The sequence below is a fragment of the Nilaparvata lugens genome, chromosome 12 (genome assembly GCF_014356525.2).
Source record: "Nilaparvata lugens isolate BPH chromosome 12, ASM1435652v1, whole genome shotgun sequence".
Lineage (NCBI taxonomy): Eukaryota > Metazoa > Arthropoda > Insecta > Hemiptera > Delphacidae > Nilaparvata > Nilaparvata lugens.
In genome coordinates this window covers 11,024,553-11,042,871 of record NC_052515.1, presented here as the reverse complement: position 1 = coordinate 11,042,871, position 18,319 = coordinate 11,024,553, and the positions used below count along the sequence as shown (strand labels likewise).

The window sequence follows — 18,319 nt, the reverse complement described above, 5'->3', positions numbered from 1 at the left end:
GTTACGTTTAGTCACAATACTTTACATTGATGCTTATGACGCAACACCCACTGATCAGTCATTGCAATTAGACATGACTCCATAAGCAACTATGTGAAGTATTGTGACTAAACGTGACGAGTCTTTTCTTGACTTATCGGTGTGTCACCAGCCTTAGTGTCACTTTAGGCCAGGCGCATACCAGTTAGTCAAGACAAGACAAGACAGGATCAGACACGTTTAGTCAAAAATACTTCACATAGTTGCTTATGATGCAACCTACACTGATTAGTCATTGAAAATAGACATGTAAACTATGTGAAGTATTGTGACTATACGTGTCTGATCCTGTCTTGTCTTGTCTTGACTAACTGGTGTGCGCATGGCCTTATTCAAATTATCGAGACTTTTGTTCTGGAACATCATAATAAACACAACACTTGTTAAATTTTAAATTGTGATAAACAATGGCAATCATCAATTATCTATCTATCTTAAAGAATGGGATAATATTTATTTTGGTCTTTATGTGAATATAAATTTGAAAAAAATTACTTACATACATGTTGACGTCACCACTGCCTGTTGCATCGAACGAGCTGAAGAACTGTGATAATAAATAAGCAAAGCAAAGAGATAAATAATGTATAATACAACGACCATTATATAAATTATAAATGATGAACATTTTAATAATAAAATGATAGAAAAGTAGTATAATAATTATACTACCGTTATTATAATTATACCGTTATTATCAAGTAGGCTGGCTATACACGATTTAATAGTATAATATAGTATAATAGTATAATATGGCATTTGGATACATTTTATTGTACAGCTTTAATGTATTGCGGAAAATAATAAAATATATGAGAAAATTGATTGCCTAGAGTTTGGGGATGCTACTAAAATATAAATTCTATGATGAGGTAGAAAATGTTTATTTCATGGTTGTCGATCATCTTCATATTGTAATAACATGATTTGAAAATCAATGGGTAAAATTATACAGGAACAGCAAAAGTAGGTTCTATTAGTAATGGGCACAAATGAAGATTCATTTTTCGATAATTTAGGATGATTTTTGAAATCTATGAGTTTCTAAACTCAATTGGCTGAATTCCAGTACCGTGTTTCAATTAAAGAATTAATATGAAGTAATTAAGTAGAATTTATATAAAAAATAGAATTATAGTAGCTTACTCTTTTTTGAAATTAGTAAAATAATAGATTGAAAATACAAATTATAACAACTAGTTTCAGTGATCCACACCATCTTCAGGTTTTCAAAAATCTATTATTTTATTAATTTCAGAAAAGGGTAGCCTACTATAATTCTATTTTATTAATAAAAATAAGTAGCCATGAATTCATACCGTACATTTTAAGAAGATAAGTAGTATTTAATATTGTAAGATTGATATGAATATTATTCTCATAGATTATACTCACCGCTGTAATCTTAGTAACATCCTGAAAATGATGGAAAATGGTTTTAGTAACTAAATTACAAAATTTGAAAATTCATAAATTCCGGATTTCATTACGAATCACGATTATTGATTCACCACTTGTTTCACGATAAACTGACAATGAGTTGTAATCAATATTTCACTCAAGTTGAAAGTTTTCACAACTTTAACAACGAGATGAGTAGGAAGTTAGTTTTTGGTTCCAAGTTATCAAAAATCTCTACCTTTGAATTACAGAAACAAGAAAAACGTCTGAAGCTGGTGTATCATTATCAGTGAAAGCTGCCGGCACAGTGAAAATATGATTTCCATTAGTTTTAATGGGACTATTCCCACTCAGCACGGCCGAGCGAGTATGAATAGTCCCATTAGAGTGTATGGAAATAATATTCACCACTTTCACTTTCACTGACACTGTGGGAATCCAGCTTTATGCAAATTAGAAATAAATATTCAGATATAAATTGTTGCATGTCAGTAATGGTTAGATCAATCATCAAGATTTTACTGCTGTAATTAGGCTAAATGAAACCGTTTTGAAATAACTTTTATAGTACCATATCTATAATTATTGTATTTGCCTGAAGCTGTGTTATTATATGTCTCCATCGTGAATAAAAAAAGGTAAGAAATTGTAAGCTGCTATGAATAATGTGAAGTACCTATATACTGTTTTATTCAACTTGTTGAAAACTTAAGCCGCGTTTACACCAAAATTAACAAAATGTTAATAACTTAATCCTTATAAATTCTATTAGATTAAACATAGCTTATCATACACATGATGAACATATGTGTTTGTCAAGTTCCGTTCAATCTAATAGAATCTATAAGGTTATTAAGTTATTAACATTCTGTTAATAACTAAATGAAACCGATTTAGAAAAAACTTTTATAGTATGGAATTGAATAGAGAATGCATTTATTCAAATGCTAATTTATATATGATTATTATTTTTAACGAAAATCCTAAATAAATGCTGTAAATCACCCCGAAGACTTCTGCTACTGCAGACATTGACAACAGGGTTAACAGCTAGATGGAAATTCGATGAGAACTACTATCCAAAAATTAGTTGCCAGCCCGGGAATCGAACCCGGTACCTCCCAATTGCCAGTCAGGAATGCTCACCCTTACACCAAACTGACAATCTCTGGATAGCAGCGCTCATTTTATACGAAGCCATAGCGGCCAATCAGTTACAGATGGAATTGAATAGAGAATGCATTTATTCAAATGCTAATTTATATATGATTATTATTTAACGAAAATTCATCTAGCTAGATGGATCCATCTAGCTGTTAACCCTGTTGTCAATGTCTGCAGTAGCAGAAGTCTTCGGGGTGATTTACAGCATTTATTTAGGATTTTCGTTAAATAATAATCATTTTATAGTATCTATAATTATTTTATTTGCCTGATGCTGTGTTATATGTCTGAATAAAAACAGGTAAGAAATTGTAAGATAATAAAAATTATGACAATCTGTTGAATTGATAACTTTGGTGTGAACCCAGCTCTAGTTCTAAGGTTGCAATTATTCGACAAATCACCTATCAAACGGGAGTAGGCCTATTCCCAATATAATGAAGTAAACTGATGAAGAATAAGTTGATACATTGATATAAACTATCAGCACTATAGAAAGTAGTTGATAGCTTTGTATTTGTTTTTATTATTCGATATTTTTGTTAATATTTGACTTCTGTTCACCCTGTTGTGAAAATTTTCAGTACGGTAGCAGAATAGACGTTCTTGCATGATTAACAGCCTGCAATGTTGATTTTCATTTGATGATTATTACAATGTTATTTATAAGAGAATACATAAAGCTAATGAGAACATTAAATATGAACAAAACACAACATTATACAATGTAATAGCTTTCATAATTCTAAGAAGATTTCCAACATTTACTTCTATTGTATTTGAAGTAATTACAGTGTTATTGTGTTTTCTTCATATTTTATGTATTTTCTTTGTTCTACTTACAACTGTCACAGATCCTTCTCCTCCCGGTTGTGGCTAAAAATTAAAAAAAAAATAATAAATTATTTTATGAAAAATTCATCAAAGATCAAACAAGACATAGAAAATAATTTACGGTACCAAACAACAAACATGACCTGAAAATATATAATCAATTTAACATGAATGAATCCTTACTCATTAATCTATCTAATGAGTGATAGACATGATTGAAAAGAAACAACGACAGGAAAGCTTTAACTTTCACTGATTTTGATAAATATAATATTTCAAAATCAATAAAAAATGTTTATGCTGATAATAATGTTTTTGTCCAAATTCATACAAACCAGAAACTCGTTATTCATATCAGCTAGAAACCAAATCAAATTGAAATATTCCACTCAATTGAACTAGTACCATGTGAATTGAATTAAATTTGACCAGGGGAAACTTGGAATTATTGAGATTTGAGAGTTTATTAAAGTTGATAAAAAACTAATTTTCACTTTTCTTGCCCTATTACCATAGGTAAGGAAAGTATTGCTTTCCGAAAAAATTAAGGTACCTCAATTTCTAAATTTCTATACGTTTCAAGGTCCCCTGAGTACAAAAAAGTGGGTTTTGGGTATTGGTCTGTATGTGTGTGTGTGTGTGTGTATGAGTGTATGTGTGTCTGTGTACACGATATCTCATCTCCCAATTAATGGAATAACTTGTAATTTGAAACTGAAGGTCCTTACACTACAAGGATCTGACACGAACAATTTCGATCAAATGCAATTCAAGATGGCGGCTAAAATGACGATAATCTTGTCAAGAACAGGGTTTTTCGCGATTTTCTCGAAAATGGCTCCAACGATTTCGATCAAATCCATACCTAAAATAGTCATTGATAAGCTATATCAACTGCCACAAGTCCCATATCTGTAAAAATTTCAGGAGCTCCGCCCCATCTATGCAAATTTTGATTTTAGATTTTCAATTATCAGGTCTCAGATATAATTTTAACGAAAAATTTTGAGTGGAAAAGATTGAGCATTAAAATCTCTTCAGTTAATGTCTAGTATCATTTTCACCTAAAATTGAAAATAAGCTTGAAATTTGAGAAAATGTGATTATCCAATATTGCAAACTGGTGGCAACTGTTGATTCTATTAAATCATTCACTATGAAGAGATAGCAGATCTCGTGTGTATCCAGCGTTATTGCCCTGTCACCAGCTGGCTCAGATCTTTGAATAGTAAACTTGTATGCGCGGGAACACTAGCGTCAGGTGATCAATTTTCATAATGGAGAGGAAAGTTGTGTGAGTGCGCCACACCAGATTTTTAAAAGTGTTATCAATGTTCTACATTAATTTATGTTGTAAATAATGTTTCATTCCAATATTATTTTATTTGTAAAAATATATTTCTTGTATTCGGCAATAAATTCATTATTCATTATTATTCATCTTTTCAGTTCATCTTCAAAAGATTTTACTGTTTTATCTACTAATATTATTCTACTTCACTTTCCACCCTACAGTAGCCTACTTTTTTCTACCGGTTTCTCTATTTTAAAGTTGAAATATGGTGACATTTTTTTGGGACCTGAATATTAGAATTAATTCCAGAATCCAATCTAAAAGAATAAATTTCCAACACCTACCTACCTTATCAGGCTTCTTACAATTTTCGATTCTGGTTTTCCCCTGTAAAACCCACATAAAATTGATTACTTTCTCTCAACATCTGAATACAGACTGAAATACTTGTAAATATTGGTTTACTCATCTATATAATATCTGAACGAAGCTTATTTTCCTGAAGCTCACTCATCAATAATATTATTTGGACAATTTATTTCATAAAATTGGAATGAAAAGAAGTTTTGGACTGTAGTCTGTTTCTTTTTCCTTAAGTCAGTGGCGGCTCGTGTTAAGGTTGCATGGTTGCACAACCCCCTTCATTTTTATGATAATAAATGAATTATTTTTCAGGAGTGAATGAAGTGACTGGATTTATAAGTGAGCTCTATTATTATCTCAATTACTGATATTAGCTTCACAATTTCATCATAATCCTATAATAAGAGCAGCAAACTGTAGAACGTGAACACAGTTCACGCGAAATCAGACGCTGTGGTGGAACTGAACAGTGAATATAGCATTGGAGGTTGCAATCCTCCTGCAACCAAACGTATGTACGCGCACTATTACTATGTACATTAGTAGTGTGATTATATTTTTCTACTCTAGCCCATAAGACCAATGTGGTAGCAATTTTTCTGCAACCATCCGCTTGAGGCGCTAGCAGACCATACCACAGATGTGAAATTACCCCGTACCAGATTCTGACGAATGTGAAAGTCTGCTATCTGCTCTCCCATGAGTATATAATCTTTTGATAGGGCTCTATTATGATATTATAACAGCGTCAATAGCATGATGTAATAATTTATCATCATCATAAAATGACATCATAATAAATATTGTAAGCAAGTTGTGGCTTCACCAAATATGTAAGCGTGGGTTCACCAAAAACAATATCATGTTCAATTGTTTTGATATTTTCGTAACAAAACAAGTAGGTCCAATAAAAAATGGACTGTCCTAAATTATTTTTGTGTCGTAATATGCAATCTCCATTTGCCCAGGAAACATGAAGTATAGAATAATTATTTATCATTTTGTGAAAAATTACATTGTTTATCTTTATCAGAGATGAAAATTCTACGCCATGGTTTTACTTGGAGAATGCTTTGTTTGGATGGGATTTTATTGCTGTGTAAAGATAGAATCAGAAATTGAATGAATATTTGTTTTAATCATTAAGTTAAACTCTTACCCCCCTCCCCACACATCAGACGCGTGTCAATTAAGGTACAAGTTATTGAAGATTATTTATTGTAAAAACAGCAACCCCAGTATTTTCAATCACCAGCCGCCACTGCCTTAAGTTGATTGTAAATGATGATGAATATAAGAAATAATCAGGAAGCTCACGAGAATTGTTGCCGGAATGCAACAAATGATGAATATAAGAAATAATCAGGAAGCTTACGAGAATCGTTGCAGGAATGTTCTGACATCAAGATTGAAATATCGCTTGATTGATTAAAAAGTTACGTCTGCAAATTTAAAATTGAAACTTTTTAATTTTTTAATAACTTTTCTTATTGAAGGTATTGGTTATCGATAAATGTTTTGCTCCACACAAATCCACCAATAATTTCCATGTGATCAATGAATAACTGGCAAACTATGATAAGAGAATGTAACTTTCCAAAACAGTTAAATTTAAGTTTATAAAAATCGATACTGCTAATTTCACAATAACTAAAGTAGGGTGGACTACTGCGATCTCTTATTAGTATCTTAGGCCTACTATTCCTATACTTTATATATGACTTTTTATAAGTAAGATGTACCAGCCTCATTCTACAAATTCAATTTTCGAAATAATCAATTCAAAAAATCTCCCAGTTATAATTTTTCAAATAATCAATTTATTAATATTTCCCAGTTTTATAAGTGGTAATTGAGTTCAATATCAGAATTTGATTTGATTTTTAACTCATCTAAACTCCAGATTTCTAAAATGAATATTGATGTAGTGGAACTTTTCCATAATATTGAAGAGACTTGAGATATTGTCAAAAAATCCACTTGACTTCAGAGTGTTTTTGTGGATTTTTTGACAATATCTCAAGTCTTTTAATTCTGAATTTCTAGTTTTTTGTGAATTTTTTTATAATATCTTAAGTCTCTTTAATTTTGAATTTCTAGTTTTTTCGGACTCAAAATTGGAGAGAGATTATAGAGAGAATAAACGTAACCATCTTATTTTAACTATTTGTACTGAATAACTGCTTGTTTATCATTTTGTAAAAATTACGTGGATGATTGACTTCAGCGGAAATCACTAAGGGTGAAACCCATCTCATGAAACGGTCAAGGGAGAACAATACTTCTCCTCGAATTTTAAAAACACTTATGAAGTGAAAATGCACTTACTAAGTGTATTTAAATTGAAGTGAAAATGCACTTATTACGGTAAGTGTTTTTAAATTAAAGTGGAAATGCACTTACTAAGTGTTTTTAAAAATTCAATTTTTTTTCATTAGTGAAAAAGTATGAATATGCAATATAATATTAAAATAGGAGAAAATTCTCTACAACCGTGACTACTTTTTGGATTTTTTATTTGAAGTGTTTCACAAGATACGCAACTTTGAATATGCGAGACTGTGGAAGTGAATAACGTATCAAAAATTTTTCGCATATTCAAGTCGAAGACTATCTTGTCGAAGACTTCAGATAAAAAATCCAAAAAGTAGTCAAAGAGAATTTTCAACTCTTTTCGCTCCCATACCGTAATTTGTTTTTTCTGATTCCAATACCGTTCAAAAGTTACTGTACAGCCAATTCAAAAAATGATTATTTTCATAACTTTGTTGAAGTTCTGACACTGTGTTACTAGTAAATATTTGAAAAAACACTTACTCTTGTTGGAGTCTTGAGGAATGCATTTCACTCCTGAAGAGGAGCTTCATCAGCCTCACACCAGGGGCGCTTGCTCTTATGAAGCTCCTCTCCAGGAGTGAAATGCATTCCTCAAGACTCCAACAAGAGTAAGTGTTTTTTCAAATATTTACTAGTAACACAGTGTCAGAACTTCAACAAAGTTATTATATAGTGTTTCGTCATGGAAAGCAACTTCGATTATTTTCATTTTCTAATTTTTTCTGCGATTTTACTGTTATTCAAGAGCCTCTAAAACGAGTAAGATACATGATAGAAACTTGCGATTGGTCTCAAATAAAAGAGAATTACATGCTCTATAAGCTACGTTGCCTTTAACCCATCCTGCATGACTGTTTATTATCGAACAACTTTCGAGACTGTGAAAATGAGGAAAATATCGAAAATTTCTTGATTTTTTAAATCAAACGTATTTTACCTCACGATTATATCTTTACAAAATTCATTCACCCAACATGAAAGAGGAGATTCTTTTCTTTAAATTAAAATCAAGTATTTTTTTATCATTTCGGGTTACCGAGATACACAGTTTTAAATATAGAAATTGACCATTTTTCTGTGAATTTAAATATGGGCTGAAAAACACTAAAAGAAAGATTTTTATTTCTTCATCAAATTTCAGTTATGATAGATACATGCTTTTGAACCGTCTTGACGAGCTGAGAAGAATGAGCTGTAGTACGAGGAGATCTGATCATTCTTTCAAAAATTATAACTGTTTGAAGTTTTGATCCTTGACGTATCCTTATGACGTACCCCCCCCCCTACTAGGAAATACTGAGATTAAATTTTTCTAACGGGTGATTTTCATAGAAAATAACCCTCGTGAGATGATTTCAGCCCAAAATATGTATTTTTTTAGGAAGGCCTTGAATAGGTATTGTAATGACATTTTTGTATTTTGGCTGTAGGTCATGATTTTCTATTTTTGGGTGTATTCCCCCTCCCCCCACTACTAAATTCTAAAATTTCCAAGGAATCCTGTTCATAATGGATTTTTCTTTCACGTGATGTGTGGTTTTTTATCTATACTAGAAAAATATCCAAGTTGTATAGGGTAGAAGTGGTAGGTTTGCATAATTTTGAAAACCCCTTAAAAATACCCCTTTTTTGAAAATTCAAAGCAAAAAAGCAAAAAATGTTAGAATCCTGCACGACCACTCAATTTATTGGACATTTTATTCTCTTTAATTTTGTCAGGGATTATTTTTCTTAAGAAACTCAAGGTTTACAAGATTAAATGTAAAAATTGAATAAAGTCCGAAATTTTGGGGGTTTTGGGGGTGAAGCCGCCCTCTGGCGTGTCTGAAAATTTCAGATTCGAATTCAGCGCCCCAAAATACATATAGAACCGTCGAGAAAAATTCTTTCGGGGCTGTTTCCTGAAAAACGACCATTCGACTGGACTGCAATGATTTCTATCAGTTCTAATTTCAGAATATCTAATTTCTAATAATCAGGTCAGGTTTAATTGTTCAATAAAATCGGCCTATAACCGTTCTCGGTTAAATAGAAATAGAAATAGAAATGAAATTCAGAATTTGCATCTAGAGTTTTAAGTTAACCACTTCTGTGTTTCAGATTTTTTGATGCGTCAAACAACATTTATCTTGTACAAAATCCAAAGTCATTTTTAAATACATAGTATGAGGTTATTTATATAGTATAAAAAATAGAAAATCTTACTCCTCCTCCTCCTCCTCCTCCTCCTCCTCCTCCTCCTCCTCCTCCTCCTCCTCCTCCACCACCTCCTCCTCCTTCACCACCACCTCCTGGTGGAGCACCTGGTGGGGCACCTGGTGGGGCTCCACCTTCACCTCCTCCTCCACCGCCACCACCTCCTCCACCTGCTCCTCCTCCGCCAGCTTCTCCTCCCCCTCCCCCTGCTCCACCTCCTCCTCCCGCACCTCCTCCTCCACCTGCTCCTCCTCCTCCCCCTTCTCCACCACCTCCTCCTGCTCCTCCACCTCCTCCCGCACCACCTCCTCCACCTGCACCACCTCCGCCACCCGCTCCTCCTCCACCTCCTCCTCCGCCTCCTCCTCCTCCTCCTCCTCCCCCTCCTCCTTCTTCAGGACGAGGATCGGCAAAGCCATCCTGGAAATAGAATGAAAAGTTGAAACAAATGAGCAAAATTACAAGAAATGATTACAGCCATACAAATATCAAATTATAAGGTCTGATTCAATGTTAATTAGAATCTGATAAAAAATAATGTTTTAATTTTACATTATTCAATCATATTATTCATTATGCTGCTAGAGTGTGGCAGCACTGATAAAAAAATCTAATATAAGGCTGATTTATTATATTTATTGAATTCTGGGCAACGAGGAGTTGTCTTGTCTTGTCAAACGGTTTATGCTCACCCAATAAAGATGCGTACTTTTAAATTCATACAATTAAGTTTTCATATTTATTCCATTTCCATGTGAGTTATAACAAACTGTTTAACTTAGTTTAACTTAAGTTTGTTATAACTTACATGGAAATTAAATAAATATGAAAACTTTTATGAATTTGAAAGTACGGTACGCATCTTTATTGGGTGAGCATAAACCGTTTGACAAAAGACAAGACAACTCCTCGTTGCCCAGAATTCAATAAATATAATAAATCAGCCTGCAGACTTACAAATAGGGACATTAGTAGAGTCCACTATCTGTTGCGGGAACGCGGAATTAGAGATGTCCGAGATACAAATGTACATGGCATTCTCAAATCCGTGTTCCCACAACAGCTAGTGGACGTTAAGTAAAAGTAGAGACAGATAATCAAACATGTGAACAATATCTTCACTCTTATTGAAATTTACACTATGAACAGAGACATTGTAGAATTTCTCCATATTAAGGTGAAATGAAAACGATATTGTCAGTTCCACATAATTATGTTTTCATAATTAATATCTTCACTCTTTGGTAGAAGCTACAGAAAATAAAACAGTGGGCTGCTACTGATACTTCAAAAATACCCTAATTATAATAATAAGTTATTCTATTGCAGAGTAAAATTTTGTATTTCACTGTTAACATAACTTATTACTTTATTTTCAAATGTTTCAATTCAATTTATTTTCACACACACATAGGCCTACAAGTTTAATTCAGAGAATAACAAAAAGAATACATGCAAGCATCAACAACAATACACTTTGAAACAAAATAAAAAGAAAGTGGTGCAAAAAAAGAAGATTGAAGGGGTTTTCCAACTTTTGATATCCATGTACCTACTAGGAACACCTTCAATCCTTGAGAAGGTGGATATGAAAGGATGGGATGGGGAACATAATAACATAAATAATGAGACAAAGAGTTTCGTCAATATGATGTATTAAGCTTTCAGATCTAGCAGCTTCACTGACACTTTGTTACATTGATAAGAAATGCCAAAATTGTAAATCACTGTGGAATTCCAGTGAACTATTATGGGATGAAGATTCCCAGCGCAGAACTTGATAAATATTAAAATTCTTATTGTACATGATAATTATAATAACTTAGGCCTACAATAGGTGTAGAAATTGAAAATGTGTTTTAAAAACTTACCTGGAACGAGATAAGAGCCTGAAATAAGAGAGGAAAATCGAATTAACCGATAATATATAATAAAAAATATGGAAAACACTTCACTCACACGTGTTACTTTTCAATAAATTAATAAAGACAATATTATTTTAATTTTATATCATACTTGTATGTATTGCATCATTAAAAAATATACAGGGAATAATATGTGGAAGTTTTTCTCTGCATATAAGGAGTCCATATTTTTTTGAAAATACTCCATTCGGAACTATATTTCTTTATTAACCTACTATTTGTGAATTATTTATATTTTTCATTATACATCGTTATGTATAATGAAAAATGATATTTTCCATCATGTATATTATCGTTTATATTATACTTGTATGTATTGAATCATTAAAAATATATAGGTAATAATATCTCGAAATTTTTCTCTCCATGTGGAGAGTATATTTTTTGAAAATACTCCATTCAAAACTATTTCCTCAAAAACCTATTGTGTGAACAATCCATATTTTTCAATTAATAAAAACAATATAGAAATCTTGAAGTACCCTTTATTTTTTAAAAACTCAAAAATAGTTCAACAACTAGTTTCGACCCTAACTTAGGTCATTTTCAAGTTGAAAAATAAAAATTTATTTTCTACATTTCAACTTGAAAATGGCCTAGATTAGTGTCGAATCTAGTTATGAAATAAAAATTTATTTCCTTCATTTCAACTTGAAAATGACCTATGTTATGGTCAAAACTACTTAAATAAAAAACAATTTATTTTCTACATTTCAACTTGAAAATTATCTATGTTAGGGTCGAAACTAGTTGTTGAACTATTTTAATTTTTTTTTAAATAAATGGTACTTCAAGATTTCTATATTGTTTTTATAAATTGAAAAGTATGGATTGTTCACACAGTACGTTTTTGATGAAATGGTTTCGAATGGAGTATTTTCAAAAAATATACTCTCCACATGGAGATACAATTTCCAGATATTATATTACCTATATATTATATTTAATGATTCAATACATACAATTATAATAAAAATTAACGATAATATACATATTGAAAAATATAATTTTTCATTATACATAACGATGTATAATGAAAAATATAAATAGTTCACAAGCATTAAGTTAATAAGAAAATAGTTTAGAATGGAGTATTTTCAAAAAATATAGACTCCTTACATGCAGAGAAAAACTTCCAGTATATTACCTGTATATTTTCCAATGATACATACAAGTATGATATAAAATTAACGATAGTATATAATGAAATAGTTATTTGTATATAATCTAGAGTGAAAAATACAGCTTTTTCTCCCTGAGGGGGAAGTTTGATACCCGAGGTGAAGCCGAGGGCAACAATTTCCCTGAGGGAAAAAAGCATTTTTCACTCGTGATGTAGGAATTCACTCGTGACATTTATAAAAATATTGTAAATCAAACAATTTTAAAAAATCAAGTTGAAGGTGACAATGTTTTCTTTAATAACATAATATGAATTCGTTGTTGATTATTCATCTTGTTTTCACCATTATTATTACTGTTGTATTTTATATAACTTTGAAGTAAAAAAACTCACATTCTTTGGCGTGGTCACACCTTTTGCCACATTTGTCGCCACACCAAAGAATGTGAGTGTTTTTCACTTTAAAGTTATATAAAATACAAAAGTAATAATATAAATTGTAAAAACTAAAAAGTAAGAACAGGTCATCTGGCTGGCAATACCAATAGTGCAATTGAATGAAAAAGACTAAGAAATTGTCAAAAAACCACTGATTTATTGATAATTAGAAATACCGGTTTCGTCTTTTTCATTCAATATGAATAATTACCACAATATCAACTTCTCAACTACACAAAAAGGAAAAATAGTGCAATTCGTAACAATTTATAACTATCGGCAAATTTTGTAACAATGTGTTCACAAGAATGTATTTGCGTCAAATAGGCTAGCATTCAAATCCAAAACCTTTTAAAAATTTCACCAGAGTATAAAGTTCTCAAAAATATATTGCACAGTCTTGAAGGAAATTCCTAGTAACTGCAAATATATAAACCATTGGAAAAATGGTGTTTTTCATTTTCTCCAAAGTCGTCTTTTTGAGAAATTGGAAAAATATCATAGCTCTACTCACCAGGATGAGAAAAACGGTGATCCGATATTTTCTCATTTTTGGAGAAGTTGATGAAAACTACATCCAGTCAACTTCAACTCGATACTCGTCATAAAGAGTCGAATTTTTCCACTCGATCCTATATACCATTGCAAAGAATCGGCCAATTATGCTAACAATCAAAGCTACTTGTTCTGACACTTGGATCTTGTTAAGAAAATCAACAAATGTTGCATAAACAAGGTGTATGAGATGACGTGTCTCGGTATGAGATACGTGGCAAAAAGTTTAAGGGAGAAAAGGAAGGAGATATGGAATTGAAGGAAGTTGGAGGTTGAAGATGGGAAGAGAAAGATACAGCGCAGAGGAGGAAGGAGAAGAAGAAGAAAAAGAGAAACAAGAAGAAGTGGGGGTAAAGAGAAGATAAAACTAGGCAGGTCAAAGAGAGGGCGATGGTAGAAGAGAAATAATAATGAGGTGAAGACAGAGAGCAGAGGAGCAGAAGAATACGAAGTAGAAGAAAGAAAATTAAGAAGGAGGAAAAAAGAAAGACGAGTGGAAGATGAATAAGAAGAAGAAGAAAAAAAAACAGAGCAGAGAAATGGGAAGATGAAGAAGGGGAAGAAGAAGAAGAAGAAGAAGAAGAAGAAGAAGAAGAAGAAGAAGAAGAGGAGAAACAAGGAGAAGGAGTAAAGAGAAAAAGCTGGACGGAGAGAGTGTAAGAAGGAAGAGAAAAAAAATTAGTTGAAGAGAGAAAGGAGAAGAGCGATAAAAGCAGAGGAGCACAAGAATAAGAAGTAGGAGAAACGAAATTAAGAAGGAGGAAAATATGGAGTCGAATGAAAGATAAATAAGAAGAGGAAAAAACAAAGCAGAGAAAGAATAATAAGAGAAATTGTAAGAAGAAGAAGAAGAAGAAGAAGAAGAAGAAAAGAAAAAGAAGAAGAGTAACAAGGAGAAGGAGTGAAAAGAGAGCAGGACGGAGAGAGCGCGAGAAGGAAGAGAAAAAATAATGAGTTGAAGAGAGAAAGGAGAAGAGCGATAAAAGCAGAGGAGCACAAGAATAAGAGGTAGAAGAAACAAAATTCAGAAAAAGAAAAAATGAAGACGAATGAAAGATAAATAAGAAGAGGAGAAAAAACAAAACAGAGAAAGAATAATAAGAGAAATTGTAAGAAGAAGAAGAAGAAGAAGAGAAAAAGAAGAATAGGATGCAACAAAAAGAAGAAGATGCAACAAGAAGAAGAAGATGCAACATGAAAAAGAAGAAGAAGAAAAACGATGCAAGAAGAAGAAGAAGATGCAAGAAGAAGAAGAAGATGCAACAAAAAGAAGATGCAAGAAGAAGAAGAGGATGCAACAAAAAGAAGAAGATGCAAGAAGAAGAAGAAGATGCAACATAGAAAAGAAGAAGAAAAAAGATGCAAGAAGAAGAAGATGCAACAAGAAGATGAAGATGCAACGAAAAGAAGATGCAAGAAGAAGAAGAAGAAGAGGATGCAACAAAAAGAAGAAGATGCAACAAGAAGAAGAAGATGCAACATAATAAAAAAGAAAAAAAAAGATGCAAGAAGAAGAAGATGCAACAAGAAGATGAAGATGCAACAAAAAGAAGATGCAACAAAAAGAAGATGCAAGAAGAAGAAGAAGAAGAAGAAGAAGAAGAAGAAGAAGAAGAAGAAGAAGAAGAAGAAGAAGAAGAAGAAGAAGAAGAGAAGAAGAAGAAGAAGAGAGAAGAAGAAGAAGAAGAAGAAGAAGAAGAAGAAGAAGAAGAAGAAGAAGAAGAAGAAGAAGAAGAAGAAGAAGAAGAAGAAGAAGAAGAAGAAGAAGAAGAAGAAGAAGAAGAAGAAGAAGAAGAAGAAGAAGAAGAAGAAGAAGAAGAAGAAGAAGAAGAAGAAGAAGAAGAAGAAGAAAAAGAAGAAGAAGAAAGAAGAGAAAAAAAATGCAAGAAGAAAAAGATGGAATTACGAAAAAAATGGAAGTAAAAAGAGTGAGAATATATTGAGAAGAAGCAATAATCGATGTAGTCAACAGGATGTGTTCGTTTGTTGGGAAAAATTATTCATAGGTTGAAGCTAATCAGTAAAGTAAATCCAATCAGATCTACGTAGCATCTGATTGCAATAGATTAAAAGAAAATATTAAATTTGTTGTATAGTGTGTCTGTTGTTGATGAAATATATTTTTCTTCTGTTCAAGCTATCCATGTTTGGTTGAAACGAAACCCTAGACTACATAGTATATTGTAGCGATGGAAATTTTTATCAAGATTACATGATAATAAATTCGACAAAATCCATAAATACAGGTTGACTTACTGAATTCCACCAAATAACTTGAATATTTGTTTAAGAAGGAGAATAAATACATAATATAATATCATACATCCTATCATATTAAGCAAGCAATTTCTGTATTTATATATCTGGTTATTTTCATATATGGTTATTTTTTATATCTGGCTATTTTTATATCTGGTTATTTATGTTTAACGGATCTCGAAAACGGCTCTAACGATTTTCACGAAATTTGGAACATAGTAGGTTTATGATATAAAGATTCTATTGCTCTAGGTCTCATCCTTGAGAAAACTCGCTGAACGACATTGAAAGAATAATTATTCATCCTTGGCTGAAACAGCTGTGGACAGTAAAAAAGTGAGTATGTGAAAAATCAAAATATCGCATCCCCGAAATTCATAAGATGACGTATAGCCAGCTGTGAAATATAAACACGATCATTTTAGAGAATTGTTTTCTGTTTATCAATAGATAAAAATAACGAGCGAAGCTCGGTGCCCCGATATTTATAATAAAATATACATTTGATCATATTCTCAATAAATAATAATAAATGAGAAGATGTAGGTCTATCATAGTTACAGGAGTAGAAAATTTTGTTAAAATACTAGGACATATCATTTCCAGGGTTTCCAAATTTCATAAACAATAAAACAGTATGGGGAAATTAATTTCTTCAAAATAAATCTCGTAAATCATCTTCAATTTTGCAAAGTATGAACAGACTTTGACGTCTGTGATGATTCTTCGTTATGATTCTTCAGCAGTTTTAAACACACATTTTAAATTTTGATTCTTCAAAAAAAATCTTATAAAATCTATCAAATTCTACAAAGTTTGAACATAGCATGACGTCTTACTTTTTATTACGGTACAATACAAACAATAAAACACAATTGACAGTAATTCCAAGGCGATAATTTCTCTGTGCAAACTTGTATGAACATTATTTTGAACCAATTACCAATCAGAGCACAATGATTGACAATGATCAGATATTTGCTCAGTGTTTGCCTCTGATGTCATTCATTCGACCATTATATCTGTTATGTTATATATAAAGAGGAATCCAGAAATCTCCGTCTCATTTCTCCAAGATGTTTCACAGCAAAGTGGGTTTGCTTGCCGTAGCGCTTGTTATGCAGGTATGTTTTGATTGGTTTTTAGATAGGTACCGTAGGCTGCTTCAAACAAGATTTTTTTAAATTGTCCAAAGTCTCATTGTATGTTGAGAGATGCGGTGGCATTTCTCCATAACTGAAAGAATAAGGCCCCGTTGCACAAAAGGCTGTAGAATTTTAATCATGAGTAATTCCACGAGAACCAGTCAGAGAAGGTTTTTTTGAGAAGGAGGCTTTTCTTATTGGATCTCCTGGCATTCAATCAGGATTAAAAGTTAACATACTTTTGTGCAACGGAGTGTATGACGTTGATGTTGTTAAGACTATTATATTTCAGCTGAGGATATGGCATGTAACCTGGTTCTGTAATTTGAATTAATTTTAAACAAATATAGGGGTATTAACAACATCAACGTCTTAAGCTGCGTTTACACCAAAGTTATCAACAAAATATTAATAACTTGATCCTTATAGATTCTATTAGATTGAACATAACTTGAACATGATGAACATATGTGTTTGTCAAGTTCCGTTCAATCTAATAGAATCTATGAGGATTAAGTTATTAACATTTTGATAATACCTTTGGTGTAAACCCAGCTTTATTATATTTATATCGAGTTGCTTTGAATTATATTTGACTTTCAAATAGGCCTACCTTAAATAAATTTATATAGAAATAGGAATAACCTATATTCATAGACTGAGTAGAGTGTATTGAGAAACTGGATATAAATAAGCTATAAATACAACTGAATTAGCTATATATTCATATAAAACTTTTCAAATTATACCGTAGTAAGATTGGCGTTTCACAGTCAGTAAATTTTATAGGAGAGTCTATAGCCTACTTGCCAAGTTTTTCTCTCTTCTACCGCCTTCTAGAGTAGTTAGCATTAATTATGTCATCTCGGTATATCTATCTGATCAGATTAATTTTTGATATCTTAATTGTTGATTCTTGTTGATGATCATCAATTCTATCTCAAGTATACCGGGTGATTCAAAAAGAACTTTACAACTTTGAAAATTCATATAAATACACTTTTTTTATGCATTTGAACACGACATGCAGTCGATTATTAAGTAAATATTAAAAACTTTTACTTACTGACTGGAGTACTTTCAATCGTCTTGCGATCATTTTCAACTGTTGACATCGCTAGACGATTGAAAGTACTCCAGTCAGTAGGTAAAAGTTTTTAATATTTACTTAATAATCGACTGCATGTCGTGTTCAAATACATAAAAAAGTGAGTTTATACAAAGCAGCTCGGAATGGATCAAGAAA

The 18,319-nt window shown here is 31.9% G+C and overlaps 2 protein-coding genes across 2 annotated transcripts in view; one reads left to right on the top strand and one right to left on the bottom strand.

Annotated features, from left to right (window-relative positions):
* Window positions 1–267: 267 nt before the first annotated feature.
* On the bottom strand, window positions 268–13,767 carry LOC120353917 (putative glycine-rich cell wall structural protein 1). Its single transcript, XM_039439451.1, has 4 exons — window positions 13,629–13,767; window positions 11,500–11,517; window positions 9,929–10,048; window positions 268–393 (listed from the first exon to the last, which is right to left on the bottom strand). The coding sequence occupies exons 1-4, from the start codon at window positions 13,662–13,664 to the stop codon at window positions 268–270; spliced, it is 300 nt and encodes a 99-aa protein (XP_039295385.1). The 5' UTR covers window positions 13,665–13,767.
* A 3,157-nt stretch (window positions 13,768–16,924) lies between these two features.
* LOC111051577 overlaps window positions 16,925–18,319 on the top strand; it is a 46,223-nt gene continuing 44,828 nt past the window's right edge. The window contains exon 1 of the mRNA XM_039438883.1: window positions 16,925–17,052. Within this exon, the coding sequence (XP_039294817.1) occupies window positions 17,005–17,052 (48 nt within the window). The 5' untranslated portion in view covers window positions 16,925–17,004. The remainder of the gene's footprint in view (window positions 17,053–18,319) is intronic.

Bases quoted from the DNA above. Each gene is read 5' to 3' on its own strand.
- LOC120353917 (XM_039439451.1), bottom strand. From the start codon at position 13,664: ATGAGAAAATATCGGATCACCGTTTTTCTCATCCTG. The intron at 394-9,928 runs GCGGGAGGAGGT...ATGATGTTCCAG, and splicing joins GTGCAGGTGGAGGAGGTGGT to AACAAAAGTCTCGATAATTT.